Here is a 26,037-nt window from a genome sequence, read left to right on the forward strand (position 1 = left end):
ACTGCATGTTCCGACCGAACCCCCAATGCACAGGCTACGACTCTGGTGCTGCGCTTCCTCCACATAACTGAGGGCCCCGGAAATTTCCCTTTGCAGGCAACACCTAACACAGGAGGGAGCATGCGTGGGCGGTGCAGTCAGCGCTTTCCCTTGCCGAGAGCAAGAGCAGACCCAGATTTCTAGGACTTAGCAATGCAGCACATTCTCAGCCGATTTACAGAACCATCTCCCATGCCCTGAGCCCAGCTTATCCCCTGGAAGGGAACAAATTTAAGAGACACTGATTTCACTCCACGATTAGCACCCATGTTGCCACAGACACGGGTATGCTGACCGGAGACAGATCTCCACAGCCAGGAGCTTTTACACCTGTTCTCTAGTGATGGCAGGTGTCAGAACTGGCTCCGACCAGGGTTCCCGAATATCCTGTTTGAAGGGACTTGGAGATGCTTAGTTCTCCAGCCTGGCTATTCCCTTGAATGATCCTCGCAGACCCCACGGATGGACTGTCTGGTCCCAGAAATGCCTCGGAGCAGGATGCCAAGTCCCAGATGAGCTTTGATGCCAATACATGTAGCAAACTGCTGAACGGTTTCCAAACATCTACCCCATTCGGTCAACCTCAAACATCCCCTCGCCCTTCCCTTCCCTCCTCTCCCACGAGCAATCGGCACTAAGTTCTTCTGCCACTACCCCATCGACTGCTGGTGAGCACTCCTGCTCCTGCCAGCAAGCCCAGGGGCAAGGAGTACACAGGCAATCTGCTGGGTAGCTTGTGCTAGACAGGTGCCTGCACCAGCTAAGCTGGGCCTCTGAGCCCATGTCCAGCCTAGCCCTGGGAGAGGTTTTCCCACGACTGCCTATCCAGGTGGCAGCACACAGCAAAGCGGGTCACCCCTTGCCCTTGTGGGAGAGTTTAGCCAAGCCTGCAGTTTTGCCCTTAACAGAGACCTCAGCAGAGTTTTCTATAGACATTAAAATAAATCCTCCAGCATTGTGCAGCAGGGAGGAATTAGAGGCTTGGCTGAGCGCTCTAAACCGTGTACGTCCTCGCTCAAGTTTAAACCAATACAAAAAACCCCCAGTCCTGGGCAGTGTTGATCTATCCGGATGGAGAGGTGAGAGCGGGCCGCAGGATGGGGACAGGAAAGGAGAGAAGAGGCCCCTGCCCCGGGCAGTGACAGGCTCCCATCAGGCCCTGCTCAGACCGGGGTCCAGAGAGGATCTGTACAACTTTATGCAAAGAAACCGAGTTAAAAATAGTCTAGCAAACTCCAGCCTGAGGAACCTTTGCAGTGGGACGGGGGAAGTGTAGCTGGGTTGCTTCATTACCAAGTGACAGCGTGTGTATCAGAGGTTGTTTCCGGTCTGGCTCCTCTCCAGCCCCCGCTGCAGCCTGCAGACAGGGATAGATGCATCACTTCCCCCAAACAGCCGAAGGTGCCAGCTGCTCCCACGCACTGCCCACTTACCCCAACCAGAGCTGCCAGGGATCAGTTCAGAGAGGAGTGTAATGGGAGCGGAAGTGGTGGGGGACACTACTATTAACGATTGCTATTATCACAGCACCAAGGAGCCCCACTGGTATGCTCACAGCCCTGCCAATGGAGACTCAAGTTCTATTCCTGCCCCTGACCTCAGGCACCTCACTTGCCCAGTCTGTGCTCAGTGTCGTGTCCCCCCAGCCCCCAACATGCTTTACCTGAGATCTCCAGAAGGGTCAACAGTATTATCACCCACATGCAACTCAGTCTACATCTACACCGAGGCAAAGGGAGAGGGAGAGGGAGAGGGGAGGGCTGATTTGCAGCACACAGCACACAGCAGTGAGGACCTGGTGGCACAGACTGCACAAGCTCACTTGACACCCCCCACCCGGCATGCACTCGCTTGTGCAGCCTGTGCTGAAGTTTGCACCACCACGTCCACACCGCTCGCTAGCTAGCTAGAGCACAGCAAGCTTCAGCACCTCTACACAAGCTGCAAGTCACACCCCAGGCTGCAGTGTAGGTGGTCACCTAGTCCTCAGCCCACAACCATCCCCCTTCCAAGTCAGAGTCTATGGGGAGATCTAAGTCAGTGCAACTCGTACGTCAGGGTTTAGCAAGCAAAGCATCTAATCCAATCATGGCGACGGGTCATCATGGTCATAAGGGGCTTGTTCACCTGCACATCTACCAATGTGATACATGCCATCATGTGCCAGCAATGCCCCTCTGCCATGTACATTTGCGTCTGGTTTGGCCAAAGACTAAACGGACACAAATCAAGAACTGTAACATTCAAAAACCAGTAGGAAAGCATTTCAATCTCCACGGACACTCACTAACAGACTTAAAAGTGGCCATTCTTCAACAAAAATATTTAAAAAACAAACAGATTTCAATAAGAAACCGCAGAACTGGAATTAATTTGCAAACTTGACAGCATCAAATTAGGCCTGAATAAAGACTGGGAGTGGCTGGGTCGCTACAAACAATAATTTTCCCTTTGTGATACTCACACCTTCTTGACGACTGGTGAGAGTGGGCCACATCCAGCATGATTGAATTGGCCTCGTTAGCACTGACCCCTCCCACTTGGTAAGGCCACTCCCATCTTTTCAGGGGCTGTATATTTCTACCTGCTGACTGTATTTTTCACTGCACACATCTGATGAAGTGGGTTATAGCCCATGAAAGCTTATGCCCAAATAAATTTGTTAGTCTCTAAAGTGCCCCAAGGACTCCTCTTTGTTTTTAATCCAATCATATCCACCCTGCCCTCCAGTCTAGACTCTGCTGCCCTCAAGGGAGCTCTGCCACCAGACCAAACACAGGGCCTTACGAGCAGCTTGACACGTGCTTTGCTCACCACAGTGACGGCGTCATTCAGCAAGGATTCCCCAAACACCAGGATGTGCAGGAGCTCATTGATGTGGATCTCCTCAAAGACAGCCAGCACCGCCACCGGGTCCACTGCTGAGATGATGCTGCCGAAGAGCAGGTTGGCCAGCAGGCCGATGTCATTCAGGCCAGTGCCGCTGATCTGGCACACGGCATACATCAGCCCGCCCAGGAAAAAGGCGTTCCAGAGCGTCCCCACCACGGCAAAGATCAAGATGGTCCCCAGGTTCTCCGTGAACTGGCGCAGGGGCAGGAAATAGCCGGCATCCAAGATGATGGGCGGGAGGAGGAAGAGGAAGAAGATGTCTGACTTCAGGATCGGGGGACTCTCCCCGACCCCCTTGATCAGTCCCCCAACCAGCAGCCCCACCACGATGAGGAGGCAGCTCTCTGGCACGATGCTGGACACAGAGGGAATCACATGGAAACCTAGGCGAGAGAAGACAGTTGCAGCCACGTTACAATGGGCAGCCCCAACCTCTCCCCCAGTAGCAAGCATCAAACAATCAACAGACACACGTCTCAATTGAAGGAAGGGTGGTCTTGTGGCTAAGGCCCTGGCTTGGGACGCAGGAGACATGGAGTCTATTCCTTACTCTGCCATTGACTCTGAGACAACTTGGGCATGTCACTTCATCTCTGCGCCTCTTCTGTAAAATGGAGCTATTAGCACTGCCCTACCTTGCAGTTGCAGACAAATGCCTGTGAGTGGCTCAGATAGGAGGGTGATGGACTAAGATGACCTGGCAGATCTTTGTTGTTCCCTTCCAGGCCAGGGAACAGAAGAAGCTATGAACTTCCTCGGGCAGTAGAGGCTACTTGTTAGTGGCATAGCTCTATGGCCACCCCAGCACTGCCCCAAACTCCATCACTGCTACTCTGCAGGACTCAAGCTGCTGACTGCTACAGCTCTGCTCATCAGACTTACAAAGCCTACACCCAAATATGCCCCTGGTGGAGAGTTTGCTGCCCACACAATGCTGCTTCAAAGGACACTAGGCCAGCATAAGCTGGCTTGTGCAACACTCCCTTGATACCCCTGGATGCCAGTCTCCTACCCAAGGAGCCCAGCACCTCTAGCATGGACAGTGGCCACTAACTCAGAAGCAGACCCTCCGCTCTTTTGAGGCCAGAGCTGCTCCTTAGCCCTCCCTCCCTCTGCAGCAGAAACTAGCTGAAACATCTAGGCATGAAGAACTGGGCAACACGTCCTTGTGGACCAGGGTCGCTCCTTTGTTTTTGGAAGTTGAGTTGGGGACTTGTTTTTAACTTGCAAACTCACCCTCACCTTGGGGCGTGGGGGATGGAGGGCAGGATGCAAGCTCCCTGTACATCTAGGCCCAGCACCCACAGTACTCCCTTCTGCTGGTATAAGAATCATTACACCAGATCCAACCAGTGCTCCAGAGAGGCGTTTAATAATCCTCTTTTAAACCACCATTTCAACCAAGTTTCCGGATACTGATGCAATTCCCTGAATTTTACCCAGTGCTTTATTGTTAAGACACGAGGCACATATGCTACCCTCTAGTTTCCTGGCACAGGGGTGGATTTTTAATGAGAAATCCCATGCTTTTGTTAGCAGCTTGGCCATTTCATTCTTCCGAGGCAATGGCTGTACCATCTGTTCTTGGTGACGTGGCAAACAGGAAGCTTTCCCCAGTGAGGGAAGGGGTCTAACTGAAGATTTTCTACATGGATTGAAAGCTCTTTGGGACAGGGGACATCTTTTTGTGGCGTGTTTGTACGGCGTCGAGGACAATGGGGTCCTGGCCCATGCACTACAAATAAATATATAAGAAGATAACTTTCCATACAAGAACCAGAGCAACGCTCTCCTCCTGAATCTGCAGAGATGCAGCCCCCCAGTGCCTCTGGTGCTGCCCAGGGTTTCACCTTGCGGCTGCTTGAGGAAAGCTAACAAGGCGCTGGTCAGTTCTGTTATATTCAGAGCCCAGTAGGCAGGAGCTGAAGTGATAAGAATCAGGTCTGTTGTTCTTGGTGACTGCTTGGAAAAATGAAGCAGCAGCACAAGCAGGCCCTGTGGCTTATCATGGGCGAGGATGACCCCATTCCCCCCCGCCCCCCCCACCACACACTTCTCCCCACACCTTATAACCTAAAGTTTCAAGAAAAAAAATAGCACCCCCTGCTATGCAGGAGCCTTTTGGGCTAAAGGGCCCCAGAGGGATGAGGGAGAAAAAGAGAACACGCTGCCCCTTTGGGGGCCAAAATGTGGAACCGACAGGTGACTAAAGGGAAGGACTTGAAATGTATCCGTCACCTACCAGTCAGACACAGATATGAGAGCTGGAGCCTTGGGACAGGCTCCTGTCATGGATCTCAGGACCCTTCTCCTCTCCAGGGGCATAGGAGGAGTAGAGCTGCTGGAGCTCGGTGGAGATTCCGAGTCTCCCCGCAGCCCCCTCCCATTGGCTTCTGGCTAGCAGGTTTAGTTCTCTGGCTAGCAGACTTCGGACAGGCTTTTCAAAGTAATAATTAAAGAAGCTGAGAGAAACTAGTAACATTTTTAACCCCCATTTTAACAAAACCCAACCTGACTTCATCTCTGCAGGTGCCCTAGCTGCAAGGTAAACTAGCGAGCTGGTAAGTCAGGCTCAGGGAAGAGGACATCTGCAGCTTGTGTATCAGGCAGACGGGGTTTCTTGCCTTCCAAGCCAAGCATGCGAGGCAAGCATCTTGCAGCGCAAGCAAACACAGATCTGGATAGCAAGTGCCGAGTTCAGCTGGGAATGCAGGGCTCAGACACAGCCTCTGCTCCGCTGTGACATCCTGCGGCTTTCACCCGATTTGAGCACTGGGATGGCAGAGGCACAAATTCGAGCGCGTGGCTGACGGTCAAGCAGTGAGTCAGCAGTTTGCTCTGATCACTAGAGTGGATCGCATACCCTCAGGTTTATAGGATTTACAATGAACAGGCCTAAAGGACGGAAATAGACTTAAAATGATGTTAGCTTCCAGCGCCTCCAAACTGCAGTCACTTCCTCACTGCGCAGCGGCAGCAGAGCTCCAACGTGGAGTAGGGGTTATTTCCATCCCCACAATGTGAAACTAGCCAGCCTGGGGTTGGGCTCCGGGCTGAACAAGGACTTTGTGATGCAGCAAAGCTCTGATAGCAGAAGGGGCATTTGCAGACCTCAGACACAGTTACGTCTAAACGAGGGAGAGAAGGGAAAACGCTTAGGGCTCCCGCTTCATTTCTCAGTGTGCTCGGCCCAGAACAACCATCGCACCCGTGCCAACTAGCTGCTTCTAGGGGAGGGGCTCCTGCCCACCCCTACCTATTAGAGCGCCTTTCTCTGAGTAAGCAGCCCCAGCGCATTGGTGACTTTTTTGGGGGTGGAGCGGGTGGATGTGTGTGACCAAGAGACTTTTTAAAATGGGTAAATTTTAGTGCTGGGAGAAAACGTAGGGTTGGCAGCCCCAGAGAACAGAATAGCGAAGGCAAAGGCTGCAACGGTGCAAACTTCTTGCCCTGTCCATGAGCCTCAAGTCCGAAGCACATGAGAGTGTGGGACCGTCCATCTGTGAGGGGGGAGTTCGGTCTATGTGGCCCATTCAGTCCACGGCCTCTGCTGAAGCTAGCGAGGGGACCAAGGGGCGCCAGTTACAGTAAATCTGCATGAGGTGGACACTTGGCCATTGTCCAATTCATGTCATGCAGGCCAGACAGTCATCCGGTCACTAAAGCCCTGGGTCGGCTTTTAACCAGAGACCCGGAGAACAGAGGCTCTTAACCCCATTTCCAGTCCTCCAATGCATGCGGTTGCCTCTGGCACCAGCTGCCAAGAAGGCACATCCAGTGGAATTACTTGTAAACAGTTGCAATTAATCGCCATGTACCAGACCTGCCATTGTCACACACAATCTAAGAGTCTGAGGGGGACGGGAACGCAGAAGGCAGCTGAGAATCTGGAGAGGAGGAAAAAGCATCTTCTGCCTTTCGCATCTTCTAGCGGGCAACAGAGGGAGGAGTGGGGGGAATCATTCAGCTCCTATATTAGGCACATTGAGGCAGTAACATACAACAGAAATGCGACCGTGCTGTATGTTACTTCAATCTCCTGCCTTAGGAAACGGGCCCCTCCAGAGGTGATGAGCTATTGGGATTTGTCTACACAGCAGTAAAAGACCCACATGTGGCTGGCCCAGGTCAGGGGCTACAAAACTGCAGTGTAAAAATTTGGGCTCAGGCTGGAGCTGGGACTCAGACCCCATGAGGAGGGGGAAGGGCCACGGCAGCGCTTTGTAGTGTGAGTGTAGTCGGAGCGCCAGCGCTGGGAGAGAGCTCTCCCAGCGCTGCACGTAAACCACATCCCTTACGGGTGTAGCTTGCAGCGCTGGGAGGCACTGATTACACTGAGGCTTTACAGCGCTGTATCTTGCAGCGCTCAGGGGGGTGTTTTTTCACACCCCTGAGCGCGAAAGTTGCAGCGCTGTAAAGTGCCAGTGTAGCCATGGCCAATGTCTGCTCTGCTGTTTTTAATGCTGCAGCCTGACTCCCGCAAGCCCAAGTTAGCTGACCCAGGCTCCGAGACTCGCAGCACAAACACACCCCCAGGGACTGACTGGAGCTGCGGATGATCAGCACCTTTGCCAACCAGGCCCTGGGGCTATAAGGCTAAAACCAACCTGACACAGCCACGTCTCTCACTTACCCTAAGTCCCATCGAGATGGTGTTCTTTAAAACACCTATCTGTTTCCCAGGAGAGGCATTAAAGCAGAGGATTGAAAAAGGTTTGTACTTCTACTGCTTAGGATATTAGAGTTTCTCAACCTTTTTGATACCAGGGACAGGCCTGCTGCCTTCCTGAACTGTGTGAGGGAAATCTCAGGGACCGGCAAGGAGGCTGCTATGGACCAGCACCAGTCCATAGACCTTTGCTGAGAAACACTGATCTAATGCACATCAGCCCTATCCAGATCAGGGCTTAAGCTACATGCATTGCAAGAAACCTGCAGTGAGTCAGTCAGGTGTCAGGGGCGAAATATGTTCCAGTACTGAATAATATCCTCTCACTTTGTCCCTACAGCTCTCAGGATTCCATTAATCTGGAGCATCTACGTGCCAGTGTGAATTAAACATCCTCCGCCTTTCTGTGAAGCCCTAAAAATAAACTTGCATGGGCTGCACATTAATTATGCCTTTGATCTTGCTGAATTTCAACACATTCACTCCCCACCTTCTTCTCTCCTTAAGAGCGCACCAAAGCTTATGTCTACCAGGCTACTGCTGTGATCCCATGGAGACAATTACCAGCCTCAGCCTGCCAACGATGGGAAAGCAAGGAGCATTAGACCAGCACATCATGGGTAGGGGAGGGGTGGCGGGGGTGAGTTATGGAAGCAGTGTACCCATTGCTGGAGTGGTGAGCACACCCACCATAGTGCACCAGGCTTGATGTGAGAAAGAGAGGCAGGGCAGTGAGTGGGAGAGAATGGTCCTTGCAGTGCAGGCTTGTGGCACACAAGCAAGGCCAAAGTTCGAACACCACCTGACTTCTAACCACATCTCCAGCACAGGACTTCCTGAGAGTCTCTGGGCAAGTCACGTGTCTGCGTGCCTCGGTTTCCCCATCTGTAAAGTGGGGATGGGATTTATCTCCCTGGAACCTCTGAGTGAAGCTGCAAGGGTTGATTTATTCCAGAGGAACTCTGCAGATACAGATTGTTCCTCAAGGGTTAAGCAGCCGTATCAGCTGGGGCAAGGCAGCTTTCTGGTCCAGTTTACCCCAATAAGAACACGTGCCAAGCAGCAAGCTTGCCAGGGGAACTTTGCGAGGCATGCAGGGCCTCATTCATTCAGTGAAGAGCGCCAAGGTATTTCGTGGGCAGGAGGCGAAAGGTGACAATTGGCCTTCTGATTATCATCCCATTGGAACAGGGTTTCCAGCCTAAGAACTGCCACCCTCTGAAAGGCAGAGGCTTATCCAATATTAAAACTAGAGCAAGTTTTATAAAAGCTTGCAGCATCCTCATCTCCCAGCTGGGTGGGAATCGTTCAAGAAAAAGTTATGTACATCTTTCTCCCGTTAAGTGAAGCAGGCACAGGACACCAGAGCTAAGATTCCCCAACACCCACTCACATCACCTGCTCATTGCTGTTACCAAGGGAACCTTCCCCGGCCTCGTTAGAAGCTTTCGTCTTCTCTCAAGCTTTCTGCATGCTGTACGTCGCAGATGGGAGAGCGATACAGCTGCGGTGTACAAAAGACAGAGGCCACCGGCGGAGCTCATTCTCCAAGCTCCTATAAGAAGATCAATATCAAACCAGTATCTCAGGGCTTGTCTACATCAGAAAGTTGCAGCGCTGGTGAGGGAGTTACAGCGCTGCAACTTAGGAGGTGTACACATCTGCAGGGCACCACCAGCGCTGCAACTCCCTGTTTGCAGCGCTGGCCGTACTCCCGTTTTGTCTCGGGTGTAGAGGATCCAGCGCTGGTGATCCAGCGCTGGTAATCAAATATAGACACTTACCAGCGCTTTTCTTGACCTCCGTGGAATAAGCAGGTATCCCAGCATACCTGAGGAAGCCTCTGGTAATCAAGCTGGTCTCCTTCCCCGGTTTGCTCTCGCGTTCCCCGAACCCCGAGCAAGCAGGTCTCCTTCCCTGAGGTTTTCTGGGTGGTTCCGGGAACGCGAGAGCAAACCGGGAAAGGAGACCAGCTTCGCCGCGGTTTGCTCTCGCGTTTCCCGGAACCACCCTGCAAACCGCAGGGAAGGAGACCTGCTTGTTCGGGGAACGCGAGAGCAAACCGCGGCGAAGCTGGTCTCCTTTCCCGGGTTTGCTCTCGCGTTCCCCGAACCACCCAGCAAACCGCAGGGAAGGAGACCTGCTTGTTCGGGGAACGCAGAGCAAACCGGGAAAGGAGACCAGCTTCGCCGCGGTTTGCTCTCGCGTTCCCCGAACCTCCCTTGAAGCCACCCAACAGCGCTGCAGTGTGGCCACATCTAACACCACTTGCAGCGCTGGTTGCTGTAAGTGTGGCCACTCTGCAGCGCTGGCCCTATACAGCTGTACTAATACAGCTGTAACAACCAGCGCTGCAAAATTTTAGATGTAGACATGGCCTTAGATGCCTATACACAAATGCGAGAAGTATGGGTAATAAGCAGGAAGAACTGGAAGCGCTAATAAATAAATACAACTATGACATTCCTGGCATCACTGAAACTTGGTGGGATAATACACACGACTGGAATGTTGGTGTGGATGGGTATCGTTTGCTCAGGAAGGACAGACAGGGGAAAAGGGAGGAGGTGTTGCCTTATATATTAAAAATGTACACACTTGGACTGAGGTGGAGATGGACATAGGAGACGGAAGTGTTGAGAGTCTCTGGGTTAGGCTAAAAGGGGTAAAAAAACAAGGGTGATGTCGTGCTGGGAGTCTACTACAGGCCACCTAACCAGGTGGAAGAGGTGGATGAGGCTTTTTTTAAACAACTAACAAAATCATCCAAAGCCCAAGATTTGGTGGTGATGGGGGACTTCAACTATCCAGATATATGTTGGGAAAATAACACCATGGGGCACAGACTATCCAATAAGTTCCTGGACTGCATTGCAGACAACTTTTTATTTCAGAAGGTTGAAAAAGCTACTGCGGGGAAGCTGTTCTAGACTTGATTTTAACAAATAGGGAGGAACTCGTTGAGAATTTGAAAGTAGAAGGAAGCTTGGGTGAAAGTGATCATGAAATCATAGAGTTTGCAATTCTAAGGAAGGGTAGAAGGGAGTACAGCAAAATAGAGACAATGGATTTCAGGAAGGCAGATTTTGGGAAGCTCAGAGAGCTGATAGGTAAGGTCCCATGGGAATCAAGACTGAGGGGAAAAACAACTGAGGAGAGTTGGCAGTTTTTCAAAGGGACACTATTAAGGGCCCAAAAGTAAGCTATTCCGATGGGTAGGAAAGATAGAAAATGTGCAAAAGACCACCTTGGCTTAACCACGAGATCTTGCATGACCTACAAAATAAAAAGGAGTTATATAAAAAATGGAAACTAGGTCAGATTACAAAGGATGAATATAGGCAAACAACACAGGAATGCAGGGGCAAGATTAGAAAGGCAAAGGCACAAAATGAGCTCAAACTAGCTATGGGAATAAAGGAAAACAAGAAGACTTTTTATCAATACATTAGAAGCAAGAGGAAGACCAAGGACAGGGTAGGCCCATTGCCCAGTGAGGAGGGAGAAACAGTAACAGGAAACTTGGAAATGGCAGAGATGCTTAATGACTCCCTTGTTTCGGTCTTCACTGAGAAGTCTGAAGGAATGTCTAACAAAGTGAATGCTTATGGGAAGGGGGTAGGTTTAGAAGACAAAATAAAAAAAGAGCATGTTAAAAATCACTTAGAAAAGTTAGATGCCTGCAAGTCACCAGAGCCTGATGAAATGCATCCTAGAATACTCAAGGAGTTAATAGAGGAGGTATCTGAGCCTCTAGCTATTATCTTTGGAAAGTCATAGGAGACGGGAGAGATTCCAGAAGACTGGAAAAGGGCAAATATAGTGCCCATCTATAAAAAGGGAAATTAAAACAACCCAGGAAACTACAAACCAGTTAGTTTAACTTCTGTGCCAGGGAAGATAATGGAGCAAGTAATTAAAGAAATCTGCAAACACTTGGAAGGTGGTAAGGTGATAGGGAATAGCCAGCATGGATTTGTAAAGAACAAATCGTGTCAAACCAATCTGATAGCTTTCTTTGATAGGATAATAAGTCTTGTGGATAAAGGAGAAGCGGTGGATGTGGTATACCTAGACTTTAGTAAGGCATTTGATATGGTCTCGCAGGATATCCTTATCGATAAACTAGGCAAATACAATTTAGATGGGCTACTATAAGGTGGGTGCATAACTGGTTGGATAACCGTACTCAGGAGAGTAGTTATTAATGGCTCCCAATCCTGCTGGAAAGGTATAACAAGTGGTTTCCGCAGTGGTCTGTTTTGGGATCGGCTCTGTTCAATATCTTCATCAATGACTTAGATGTTGGCATAGAAAGTACGCTTATTAAGTTTGCAGACGATACCAAACTGGGAGGGATTGCAACTGCTTTGGAGGACAGGGTCAAAATTCAAAATGATCTGGACAAATTGGAAAAATGGTCTGAGGTAAACCGGATGAAATTCAATAAAGACAAATGCAAAGTGCTCCACTTAGGAAGGAACAATCAGTTTCACACATACAAAATGGGAAGAGACTGTCCAGGAAGGAGTACGGCAGAAAGAGATCTAGGGGTCATAGTGGACCACAAGCTAAATATGAGTCAACAGTGTGATATTGTTGCAAAAAAAGCAAACGTGATTCTGGGATGCATTAACAGGTGTGTTGTAAACAAGACACGAGAAGTCATTCTTCCGCTCTACTCTGCACTGGTTAGGCCTCAGCTGGAGTATTGTGCCAGTTCTGGGCACCGCATTTCAAGAAAGATGTGGAGAAATTGGAGAGGGTCCAGAGAAGAGCAACAAGAATGATTAAAGGTCTTGAGAACATGACCTATGAAGGAAGGCTGAAAGAATTGGGTTTATTTAGTTTGGAAAAGAGAAGACTGAGAGGGGACATGAGAGCAGTTTTCAGGTATCTAAAAAGGGTGTCATCAGGAGGAGGGAGAAAACTTGTTCACCTCAGCCTCTAATGATAGAACAAGAAGCAATGGACTTAAACTGCAGCAAGGGAGATTTAGGTTGGACATTAGGAAAAAGTTCCTAACTGTCAGGGTAGTTAAACACTGAAATAAATTGCCAAGGGAGGTTGTGGAATCTCCATCTCTGGAGATATTTAAGAGTAGGTTAGATAAATGTCTATCAGGGATGGTCTAGACAGTATTTGGTCCTGCCATGAGGGCAGGGGACTGGACTCGATGACCTCTCGAGGTCCCTTCCGGTCCTAGAGTCTATGAATCTATGAAGAGGCAGAGGCTCTACCTTTGAATGCAGAACCTGCTCTGCTACCAATAGCTTTGGTCCAGAACACAGCCCTGGACTTCAACGCCAATTCTCTTCTGACTTCCCACGACTGAACAACAATTTAGATCTCTGTTCCCTTCAGGGTAACATGAGCAGTCTAGCATTGCATGGAGGGCCTGATACTTTCCATGTGGGATATTTACAGACTGCATGGGCTTGCTCAACTGCTGAAGGTGTTGCATAAGGGTTATACAAGCTATGTGTCATCTCAGGATTGAACCCAGCATGGGCTCATTCGGGCATACAGACGTTATGTTTTGTTGCTCTCCAATCCTCCTGCGATTTCAAATGGATTGTGTTGTTCACTTCCTGTTGCGTTGTGTGCTCTCCAGCCCCTGCTGTGTTCAGGAGCCTAGCAAAGCAATTCCTGTCTGTACAATGTGTGGAGAGGGCTTTGGGACCCTCTGGGATGCAAGCACAAAATAGGGTAAGAGAAAAAGACATGGAACTGGCTGTAAAATGCCACACAACAAATCAAGTCAGGGCTCTATTTATTTTAAGAAACCAAATCTAATACCTGGCCCAGGTTAATGCTGATCTCAGGCAAATCCAGATGTACGATGTGCATAGATTGTCAGCATACAGAATTGGGCACATCTAGTTCAGGTAAAATATTAATTATTGCAGTGCTTAATTTGTAATGAAAGACGTGCCAGGGCTCAGCCTGGTTTGTTTTTTTTAAACTTTTGTAACAGCTGCAGCAAGCCCAGCGATACTGGGGCTACAAACCCCCAAGCCCAGCAGTGCTGGGACTACAAACCCCCAAGCCCTGGCACAAAATTAAGCGCTGATTATTTGTATTGTAGCAGCATCTAGGAGCCACAGTCACGGACAGGACCCTGTGATGACAGGCACTATACAAACACAGAACAGAAAGATGGTCCCAGCCCCAAAGAAGCTACAATCCAGCAGCCTATTTCAAATGAAAGCAACTGACGCTGGAGACCATTGCTGTTCCTCGGCGTTCTGATTTCAGAAGGAAATCATTTTTTGCTGCAGCACAGGACAGAAACCGATTGATTTATTTATTTATTTTAATTCTCTATAGGAAAAATCCCAGATGGGAAGGATCTCCTCAGGCAGAGCTATTACAAAATGACTCACACAGGATGCCTGAGAAGAGTAAACAGCCTTCATTTGCTAATGAGCTAGGAGCATTAACAGCAAACCAGCTTACACAGGAGCGTATGAAGTTCATTTAGGCTGCTGGCAGAACACTGCATGGGGGGAAATCTCTGGGGCTAATGACTCTTGCTATCAGACACGTCAAATGCCGTAAAAACCATAAAATGCAAGAAAGCTGAGTCAACGTTAGGGCTGAGAAATCAAACAATCAAGGAAAAGGAAATCCAAAAGATAAGAGGTTTCTATTAAACACTGACTTGCCATGTCACATCCTGCATGTGTTCTGGCACATATGGGCAAACAGAAGTTAAAGATATATTTAAGGAGGCAGACAGAGAAACTATTATCCATATGCAACGTGGTCAGGTTAGGGATAAGGCGGACACTAATTTTTTTTCAAGTTCCCAACCAGAGCTCAACATTCACTTCAGGAAAATTGATCGCAGCATAATTTCCTCTTGCCCTTAAATGCCTCACACCTAAAATTTATGATCTTTTAAGCAATTAAGGATGCCTCAGAGGCTGTACTGTCGCTGTAAAAGAGGTGTGGATTTTACACTGAGATTGGTAACTCAAGATCGTTCTCAGTGTAAAACGTTAGTGGAGGCAAGGGACAGGTAGTTTTTACCTGTGTGGTTAGTCAAAGTCAACCCTACATTCCCATCCTGGCACTTGCCTCGATGTAACTAGTCAAAGTAATAAATTAGCTGTGCCCTGTCTCCACTAGGACTCTGCATTGAGACAGATGTGCTCTTGTGCCGAGTTGGCCATCTATGTGTTGCAGTGAAGACATAGCCCACGCTGACGAGTTTCACTAGATGCCCCGTGTTCTAAACAGATTTACTGCCAGCTTGCCATTGAAAGGCAAACAGAAGTGGCTCTACTGAGCAAGTCCAAGCACTCGATTTTAAAATGTTTATGACTAAGGCCTTGCACCTCCATTTGATCACATGGGGGCAGACTAGCCGTGAGGGACCCTCTGCTCATGCAAAGGCCCACTGGAGAAGCCCACCTGTGTGCTACCCACTGCAGAAGTGGAGCCTAGCTCCCTGATAAAGCACTTTGACATCTGAAAGTGGAGTGCTGTGTAAATACTAATAAAATAACTTTAGAGAGACTGATCTGCTTTTCGACAGCACGGCATGGGGTGTTTTCCCTTTGGCACTGAGAATTAGGTTAAATAAACCAAGTCCAATATGAGCATTATGCAGCTGCTTTATGTCAGCCAACGTCTACTTTCTTTACTCGCTAATGACTCTGAAAACTTATGCTGATTCTCCTCAAACTTCCTAAGAAGTCACATTTGGGCTGAGTTCAAACCTGGGAAGGGAACGCCCCAGGTGACACGAGAAGAAATGGGGGGTCGGGAGGATGAAGAATGAAAAATGGATCTCACACTTATTTGTCATGTTTGCTACCAGTGGACACCATCATAAACTGGCTACTCACTATGGCAGAAGGTGAGTGGTGGTGATGGGACGTGATCTTTTAACTAGAGCTAACATTTGTACCACTGCAGGTAAGATAAAAGTGCTATCCAGGCTTGGTGGTATTTATTATTGATCAGTAGCTCTCAAAGCACTCCATGATCTTTAACCCTCACAACGGCCTTGTGGGACACAGAGGTGCAATTATCTCCATTTTACAGATGGGGAACTTCGGCATCGAGAGACTGAGACCCAGATCCACAAAGGCATTTAGGTTTCCTAACATCTGAATTCAGTGGAAGACCTTTATGGATCTAGTCCTGGGCGACTCGCCTAATGTCACACAGGACATTTATGGTGGAACAGGGAATTTAACCCAGATCTCCCAAGTCCTAGGCCTAACCACTGGGCCAGGCTTCCTCTCTCTTGAGGCAATCTGGCTGTACATAGCTGCCCAGGGAGAGGCAATCTGGAACAGTGCCGGTCCTAAGGCGATTCAACCGATTCCCGGGAATCGGGCCCCACGCCATCCCAAAGGAGCTGCTGCTGAAGTCTTGCGGCTGTCTTTGGCAGCAGCTCCATCGTTGCCACTGTCTTCAGTGGCATTTTCGTGGAGGTTCCTTCCTCCGCGGCAGTGACTGAGCTGCTGCCGAAGACAGTGGCGGAACTTCAGCAGCAGCTCCTTCGAATAGGGCCCCGCAGTGCCTAAAGCTGGCCCTGGTCTGGAAAGTATTTTTTGTGCACTCTCCTACCCCATCCATGGATAGCATTTGGATCATTCATTTTTTTTCTCCGCCACCCACTGTTGCATGAACAGCTTGTCAGCCACAGTCAGAGGCAGCATCAGGATTCTGATCTAATAGGCCACATCCTGTCTCTTGGGCTGCTGACAGAGAGCCTGCATTATAGCTACTCATCAAATCAAAAAGAATCCACCCAGTGCCATGGAATAGGTCAGATTTGGCAACAGATTGAGCAGGAAGAGGTTGCAAAACGGGCTGGAAGCTAAATTAGGGCTAGAGCAGAAAAAGGTCCTAAGTCTGAGAAATACCTACATTTCTCCCACCTTAACTTCCAAAGTAACTCTTTTTCTGGAATCCCAGCAGATAGCTCAGTAATAGTAACTGATGCTATGCCTCAATAACGAGCCCCACTATTATTGCAGGGAACACACTTCCATCTCCATACACATCTTACGAGTTACCGTTCCCCTTTTCCAGAATGGGAGAAACTGAGGCACAGAGAGGGGGAAGTATCTTGCCCACAGCCATGCAATGACTCGGTCAGAGCTGAGAATAGAACCCAGGACATCCTGATGCTCAACCCACCAGCTCATGCTGCTTTTCAATAGATCAGATATTTTACAGCAATAACCCTTTTTAGAGAGTGCTGGATACCAAGGCCAGGAAGATGTTGCTCTTTTGTGTGACTTCTAGGTGACACTAGACACCAAACACAATGAAGAACAAAATCCCTGGGTCATCAAGTTCCAGACTGACAGTGGAAGACCCTGAAGAGGGGACCACCGCCCTCCACCCCCAATTATTAACCCGTGGTTACTCCTTTGCTGGTATAACTAGGGTTGTGCAGCCCTTAGTCCCCTGATGGGAGGGTAGTCTGGATGCAGTCTTAAAGGAGAAACATGGTTCCCTCCTACGGTCTCTGCTCAGTCAGCTGATGCACACAGTGTAGAACGAAGAGCCAAAAGTTAAGTCTGCAGTAAAACTGCAGATCCCAGAGCAGCTCAGCCAGTGCCAAGGCAGCGATGCTCCCAACAAAACCCTGTGGCTCCCACCTCATTGGAAATACACCATCGAACTATACCCATCGCTGTTCCAAACACAGCATCGCGAACAGCTGGAAAATAGATTAACACAGAAGGGGAGCGGAGCATGCTCAGTTGGGGCCGCCCTTCTGAAGGACACTGCAGATAGCTTGCTCCAGCAAGACAGACAGCTGCACACACCTCAGGTCTCTGTGCAACACAAGAGTCTTCACAACAGGGCTACCTTTAACTCTTTAGGAGGCCGAAGCTGGCAGGTCAACACCATCCAAAGAGGCAGCAGTAAAAGACTGAATGAGGATGCTGCTCTTCCTAGACTCGACAGAGGGGAGAAGTGCTGAAATGTATATGCATTTCAGCAACCAAACGGAACACCCTCCCCCAGTGTTATTTACTGCTTTCAGAGGGATTGATAGGCTCTTGCTCTCCTATACAAAAAGGATCAGCCCAACTATACAGTTGGCTGCGTTGAAGCCAGTGTCACTCTAGGAGGTCGACAAACTGGGATCCAGTCGCGAGATGCCTGTGACTGCTTAATAGGGGAGCAAGCATGATCCCCTCATAATAGTTATCCTAATCTTGGTACTTACACGACCAGCCCCTGTTGCCACAGTAACCACGTACCTAATCCAGTTGCAGTCCTGCTACACCTACCATCTATGAATCCCAGCATCCTCTCTCTCATCCTTCTGCTGGCCGTTAGAAGACCACTGTATTCCACGCCCATTTAAACACTCTTCCATTGGTTCCCCTACCGCTTCCATACCAGCTTAATGAAAGGGGCCTGCTCCTCGATGAATTAACCAGTGCACCAGTTTCCTTTTTGCCCAGCATTAGGAAAAGACAAAATTTCCACCAGACTGAAGCTATGAACTTAAAAAGGCAGAGGATAGAGCGGGGGTGGGAAGCTGCCGCTAGCTTGGTACCTTCTTTGTCTGAACTGAGTAGGAGAACGCATGGTTTCTGTGCTAGGCAGAACAGACAAGCACTCGTAAGGTCTAAGCTGAGTGACGTCTCTGATGCACACACATTTCTTTACTCCTGTGGAGCAACTTGTCATATAACAGGGGAGGGAAATGTTCTTTGGCAGGTGGAGTATAGGCCTGGGAGTCAGGACTCCTCCTGAGTACTATTCCCAGCTCCATCACTGGCTGACTGTTTCCAAGGGTACAGTGACTTCACCTCTGTTTTCTCATGCACCACCATAAGAATACTGCCACCTCCCAGAGCTGAGAGGCTTAATTAGTGTTTACGAGTGCCTTGAGAGCCACAGAAATGCAAGAGATTACGCCTAATTAAAATCCTGTATATCTGTACATTTTGGAGTGAGGGTTTGTGGAATAAGCATCTGGGACTCGTCTACCAGCTCATGGCTAGCATCATGTGGAGGAGGAAAAGCAGAGAAATCCCATCCCCCAACTCCTCTGCCACAGTGATTCCTAGTTTCCCCCAACTTCACCTCTGGGCTAGGCGAAGAGCTGTTCCAGAACCCCTCCCTCCAGTCACTCATTTATCCAGACACTCTGGGGAGAGGATCCTGGAAAAATGTCAGTTGAAAGGCATCCCCTGCCCCCTAGCTAATCTTCCCCAGACACAGGTGTGGCTATGAATTCAAAAGTGCTTCCTATGACGTTGCGGAATGTTACGCCCAGCTGCTTTAACAGAGTTCTATCTCAAAAATCCACATCCCTCCACTAGGCAGGGTGGCAAATGGGACCAAAGGCCAACCCATATGAAAAAGAAAACTCATATACAGACCTAGGACTTGTGCAGCCACAGCAGCACCAGGCAGTCAGCAGTAACCTAGATGCTTTGGGGTAGAGACAGAGACTGGAATTGCCCTGAGGGAACTAAACAGCTAGTGGTTTTACACCTAACGATAAACCAAAATCAATGCTCGTGTCCGCCTTGCAGTTAAGACCTTAACACTTATTATATTCGTTAAATCACTTGAGGCCACTCAATCACCTGCCCGATCCCTCAAACCCTTATTTAAAGAGGGATGAGCCCCAAACCACATCCTGGGAAGACATTACACCTCCACCTCCAAACTTCTTGGCTTCTCCCCCCACTGCAGCTCTCCTCCCCAGGGCGATGTACATGAGGGCTGGTGCTGGGCTGTTTGCTCTGCCAAAAACACTGACATTAGTTGAGGGGCAAGAGAAAGTACCAATCAAAGGCTCTGGAGCCAGAATTCACCCAAAAAGCCTCGCTGAAGGAGGAGGGGGAGGAGGAGGAGGAAAGGGAAAGAAAACCAAAAAGAAAGCCCTGAGACAGAAGGACGCAAGCACCATCCAAACTTTCCCAAACGCTCTTGGACTTTGCCCTAGGCTGCTAAGCAGCAATCAGTGTTATTTCAGAGAGATTCAATCAGCTAAATGAACTGTGAACTCACTGAACCACCTCACAGCAGGCCCATTCAGGAGCTAGATAAGATCTACCAGTGTCAACATCCTGGTTTGTAGTTTCTAGCTATTTGCACTCTGCAAAAGGTGGGCACTGAATACATCGGCCCCATTTGCCGACATTCAGACCAACAGATGATTTGGGCGGGTGAAGGGAAAAATACATGGCTCTAGCCCTGTCTACGGAATTGCTGCCTGCTGCACTTCCTCAAGCAGCTCTTAATACAGGCGTGGGGCACTGGGCTACAGTCTAGGAAAGACACGTTGGCCTGTGTAACTCAGCTCTGGACTGAGACCTGTAGGAGACAACCTTCCTAAAACGTTCCCATTTAGCTTGTGTATAGACCTTGGGCTCTCTTTTCTCACACTGAGGGCTGGTCTACACTACGGGGGAAAATCGATCTTAGATACGCAACTTCAGCTACGTGAATAACGTAGCTGAAGTCGAAGTATCTAAGATCGAATTACTCACCGTCCTCACGGCGCGGGATCGATGTCCGCGGCTCCCCCTGTCGATTCCGCAACTCCGTTCGGGTTGGTGGAGTTACGGAATCGATATAAGCGCGTTCGGGGATCTATATATCGCGTCTCATCTAGACACGATATATCGATCCCCGAGCAATCGATTGCTACCTGCCGTATCGGCGGGTAGTGAAGACGTACTCTGAGCCAGATCCCTGGCTGATTTACACTGGCTGAGCGGTGGGCCCACAACACTGAACACAGAGTGGAAACCCACCCAAGCTAATGTTAAATGTCCAACTGCTTGGCAGTGACCAAGGCTACCAGGCACGTCTTGCCTTTGCACTGAATTCAAAAGAAAGTCTATGGAACAGGGGTGGCCAACCTGTGGCTCTTCAAAAGTTAACATGTGGCTCCTTGTATGGGCGCCGATTCCAGGGCTGGAGCTACAGGCGCCAACTTTTCAATGTGCCGGGAACCCCTGGCTCTGCCATAGGCCCTGCCCCCTCTCCTGAGCCTGCCATGCCCTCGCTTCTCCCCCCCCAGCCAAGCCTTCTGCATGCCACGAAACACCTGATCGGAAGGTGTGGGGATGGAGGCGAAGGCTGCTGATGGGCAGGAAGTACTGAGAGCTGGGGTGGGGGCTGCACACATATTACTGTGGCTCTTTGGCAATGTACATTGTTACAGTCTGGCTCCTTCTCAGACTCAGGCTGGCCACCCATGCTCTGGAAGGTAGGATGCAATGGTGTTTTCTGTTTAACAGCTATGAAGATTTGTTGCGAGCTCCCCAAAATATGAATTTTCCTCTCTCTCATTCAAGTCTCTCACTACTCCTTCCAGGAATTTAAAAAAAGTCCAGAAACGTGCTCACAAAGAGACCCCACCTTATAACAATACAATACTCCTTTGCTTTTGACACCTTCTTTTACTTTCGCAAACAAAGCCACTAATGGATTAAAGGAGGTGGAGTTTCCCATATGAGCAGATTAACAGGTACCTGATACAGTTTGCTGAACTTCACATGCTACAGTCTTACTGCCTACAAGAAACCAAACCCACATGACAAAGCAACCTGCCCAGACCCAGTCACTTTGCAGAAGATAAAGAACAATGTTAATCATATCAGGCCAGCCCCTTATGCTATGAATGAGTCCAAGCTTTTCAGTTACCGCAGAACAGGAGAGAACTCGTGTCGGTTACTGTAACCCAGCCACCCAGAGAAATATACTCCCCACCCCTGAGGCACGTAAAACATCAGTCTTTTAAGGAACAGTTACTCAGAGCTTTTGACAAATTCCAGCTGCCAGGATGAGCAACGGCCACAGGGACCCGCAACAGCTAGAACAGGTAGATTGTATCTTTTTACAGCTGAATTTCACTGGACATTGAGGAAGGTCAAGTCATCTAGACAGAGGGAAACGAGTCCAGGCTGCAGATCCTCCCCTTCCAGAGCAACACAAGCCCCTAGGAGGAGTGCTTGCCACTTTTTGAGAGTGAAAAGCCTGCGGGACTAGGGCTGAGTTAATAAGGTGAGAGTCTCTGTTCCAACACATTAAAAGCTGGCACAATAATGTGAGGAGTCATAGGAAGAGGTCTCTCTATTGCGGTACGTCACTCCCTACACTACAGCTTCAGGGCAGGGTGCATCTGGGCCACATCTCGGTCACAAGGGCCTCATTTTCACTAGGGAATTTTTTGCTCCGATTTCCCGCCTGTTTTTTCACTGGGAACAGCTCCACCAATGGCAGCACAGGTGTACGTAGGGCTCAAAGGCAGATGCTGGGCATTAAGCCCCATTTTGTCTACCACTGCTCAGAGTAGTTCTATAGCATACAGCCACTGCCAGATCTGGAGTCCCACCTATTATATCACTCCCACCAACAGTTGCAAAGGTGGCTGATATTTAGCAGAAAAATTCTAGCACAGGACCATGCAAAATTTAAAAGGGTGGGAAGAGCCTGGGAGATGGCACCATTTCAGCCTGCAAGACCACGAGGTGCCCACAGTGCTCTGCATTGCGGGTACGTATCACAGCTCCTGGCACAAGACCCCTATCTGCTACTTTGTCCAGTTTTCTCCTTGTAAAAGGCAAACTCTCAAGTTTCAGTGTTGGGAGGACCAATTGCAGCGATGCAGCTGAACAGTGTCCACAGCAAGCAAGCCAACAAAGAGTGCAATGATGAACCTTACTCAGAGCAAATGCAATTTAAACAGGGCTGATGCAGATGTGTTACAGGTACTGCAGGTTCTTGTGACACCAATTCTCTAGTGCAGCTGAACCTTTTGAACTCCCAGCATCAGTTCCAAAATATCTTTTTTCCCTGGAGGAACAGGCTGAAATCTCAGCAGGGTTGAATCGGCCCATTGTCCTTCTGAGGGAGATAAACTGGGATGTAGGCAATTTCTGTGAGCTGGTCTATTAGCACATACTACTTCTATGATTTCATCTATCTGCGGATACTAAAGATCCGCTGGTAGTGGTTTACCCATGTATCCATGACCAAAATCCCCCATCCCATTCTCAGTTCAGTATGTTGCATACTGCTTGTCTACCTGGAGGCAGCCCTCCCACCCCAGAAGTAGCTGAATTTCAGTGGCACTGCGTATATTTTGTACAGGACTTTGGGATCCTTTAGGAATGAAAACAATGATGCAACCACAGAAAATATGTACTATGAACAAGGTACTCTGATCTCTTCCTTAAAAGGCTGTGAGATTAAGCCGTTTTAAAAGCCACCAGAAGGCTGGAGACAGAACGTCTATGAGCCCAGGAATCATGCATTCCGTGTTTGGCCTCAGAGTTTGGGTGGGAGGCTCCATTTCATCTGTGGTAACAGAATTAAGTCTCAACACGGACAGAGAACAGAGGCTGACAGAAGAATGCTGCAGACCAGGCCAGTCAACTAGCCAAGAAAGAAATCCCAACAAGCAACAGCTAGATGCCCTGGAAGGCAGTCCTGTGGGGTGGATGGAACAAAGGAAGTGAGTGCACATAAGTTTCTTGTGGTACAGGCTAGAGAGATTGCTTCTCTAGAATTCAGACCAGAGAGGCTTTCTGCTGGGTAGCCACATGCCCAGGAGCCCCTCAAATGGAGAACCATAAGGTGGAGGGGAGAGAATATTTCATTTGTAACTTGCCATCAGAGTCACTTTCAGCACCCATGGTGGCTGTGACCTTTTCCAGCAGCAGGACGTGCTAGGACTAGAGGGCAGAGTCGACTCTATTCCCACTCTCCATCCATCACACCCAACACCATAAACTCTGGCTTCTTATGTTTGAAGTCTCACATGCCAAATGTATACACTTTCTTAAATCTCTAGAGCTGGAAAAAGTCAAACCAAGAGAGATTTGTTTTCCAGCTCTCTCCAGTAACCCCTAAGGTGCAGCTATCCCTCCAGCTGAAGGGACGGTAAAAGGCACTCAGGTACCATGGTGACGAGTGCAGTACAAGTGCCTACATACTGCAGATAGATCCTGTATTTCTGTTTTTTAAAGCCACCTACGGATTAGCTGGCTGTTGTGCCTAGATGAGATGGAACAATATGTGGCAGTTTTCCAGGATCCAGCCACAATAAACAGCAACCTTCATCCAAAGATGCAAGATGGTCTTGTGGTTAAAGCACAGGACTCGGAGACAGAGCTCTCGGTTATTATTCCAGCTGTGCCACCTGTTTGAGACTCTGTGTCTCATCGTGAAACAGGGCTAATACTTGCCCATCTCCACGGATGTTGCAAGGCTGACGTTTTTGATGTTTGTCAAGGACAAGGAGATTCTCAGACAGAAGGTGCCGAAGAAAGGCAAAGGGCTCTCAGTGGTTCGCAAAGGTTAATTAAGTCTAACACTGACTATATCCATCTAGAGCAATGGGGAAATTGAGTCACAGAGCGCATCAGTGACTTACGCAGCGTCATGCAGGAGGTAAATGGCAAGGACAGAAACAGAATCCAAGAGTTCGGATTTCTAGTCTGCTACTCAGCAACGTTAAGGGTATTGCAGAAAAGGATCTGCTATGAGAGAGCAGCAAGTTCAGTGCAATAATGGAATGTTTGAGTGTCCAAGCGCCTCACCACCTTTCCTCCATCCAATCTTACATCTAGTGACTACCAAGTCAAAAAGCACAACACATGAACAGATTTCCTGTTTAGAAATAAAGTGTGAGTGAGTTCTTCTGATGACTGCTGTCTCTGCCATTCAGCCCTCTATAAAGCACTGGCCCTGAGGTCAGATAACTGCAGAGTATAGCAGACAATTAAGAACAAAACAACAAACGAACAAACCATTTCCACCCACACTGGAAACCAGACAGCAAATCTTACTTGTGGTTTGTTCTTACAAGCCTGCAAATTTCCAGGCCAGCACTAAACGGGCGCCTAAGCTTCCACTAATTAACTTTATTATCCTGACATAGGCAGCCGCTCATCCAGACGAGCTAATGTCTCTAAACAGGCTGGGGACAGTCTAACCGCTTCCTTGGTCCCCTTCCTCCAAAATAATGAATGACTTTGGATGGATCAGTTATTCAAACACTTCTCCAAGTGCTACAGAGGTGAGCAGCTCACAGAACCATATCTGGTGCATCCGTCTCTTGCAGGAGACCACAAAGAGCCTGACTTGTTTAATTACCAACTCAGCTACACAGGGTTTTTAAGAGGGTCTTAAATTATTTTAGCTTAAATAGATTGTAATAGATTTCAGTTAAGCCAAGTCCACACCAGGGGAGACCGTGTCTCTCTGCTGCAGCCTCTACCAGAGCAGTGTTTAGATCAGGCCTATGCCATGGCTCTTCTAGCCACATAAAACCATGTTAGACGTGGCTTGAAAGAGCAATCCTGCTGTTTGCATCCTTGGCAAAGAGGAAGGCTCATTATTGGGGCCTTCCTTACTTCCTCCCAGACAGGATGGACCTGGTTAAGGTGTAACATTAAATCCTCCCTCAATTAACCTCTTTATGATTTGGCAAATAAGCTACAGTACAAACCAAGAAGACTTGCTCCTTTCAGCCCCTCGCTTACCCCTTCTTGGGGCAAGGGAACAGACGCTGGAGGGGGCTGATAAGGCAGAGGGAGGAAAGAGCAAACATAAGCAGAGTGTGTAGAGAAGATGAAACACATGACCCCGTCATCTGGCACAGAGAAGTACATAGTGGAGACAGTCAGCACGTATGCCTTGAGTCACAGGGACAGCCACCATGACCCTAACTGAAAAACCAGAGCCCTTCTGAACTAGCCGGACAGCTGCAAGTTGGTACAGGGCTCCCATTAGCCAGGCCCACAATGCTCGAACGCCAAGAGATGCTAGTATACTACCACTGTCAGTGCAGCTGGGATATTCACCACCCCCATGTATGCAAAGCAAGCCCTGGTCACTATTTCAATAGCACCTTTGTCTCAACAGCACTGATTGAGTGAGTTCAACAAGTCAGGCTGTTCACAGGGTCCAGGATCAGCTTACAGAGCAGAAGATGACATTTCCATGAGTTACCCTAGGTCATCATAAAATAATCTGCAAACAGGAGACGCCACAAGACTTTTCTGTTCATTTTTCAGGGCAGAGAGAACTAAAGCAACAAGAGGCATTTACACACATCTCGCACTTGACATTAACAAATCAGTTGCGACTCCCCTGTGGAGTAGGTATCAATTCCTTTTTTGCAGATGGGGAAATGAAACACAGAGGTTAAGTGACTCACCCAGGGCAACCAAGTGAGCTGGCACTGGAGCCAGCATTAGATATCAACAGTTCTTGGCCTCAATCCTACTTTTACATAGTGTCTCACATTCGACCAGAAGAAAAGCCAACTTCTGGAGGGAAAAAGATACTAGGCAGTGTCCACTTGCCAATAAGGAACTAAACCCCTCTCGTGACAGTCTCAATTGTCACCCAGAGTTGTGCTCTGACCAGACAGGGAGAAGAACATTTCCACCTAATTTGGAGAGGATCACAGCTGT

At 48.9% G+C, this 26,037-nt stretch overlaps 1 protein-coding gene across 2 annotated transcripts in view; it reads right to left on the reverse strand.

Moving 5' to 3' along the window:
- SLC9A1 (solute carrier family 9 member A1) overlaps positions 1-26,037 on the reverse strand; it is a 58,656-nt gene that overhangs the window by 16,780 nt on the left and 15,839 nt on the right. For both annotated transcript variants that reach the window (XM_050932001.1, XM_050932002.1), the window contains exon 2: positions 2,854-3,314. In XM_050932001.1, the coding sequence (XP_050787958.1) occupies positions 2,854-3,314 (461 nt within the window). The remainder of the gene's footprint in view (positions 1-2,853; positions 3,315-26,037) is intronic.

The sequence above is a fragment of the Gopherus flavomarginatus genome, chromosome 22 (assembly GCF_025201925.1).
Source record: "Gopherus flavomarginatus isolate rGopFla2 chromosome 22, rGopFla2.mat.asm, whole genome shotgun sequence".
In the NCBI taxonomy this organism is placed as follows: domain Eukaryota; kingdom Metazoa; phylum Chordata; order Testudines; family Testudinidae; genus Gopherus; species Gopherus flavomarginatus.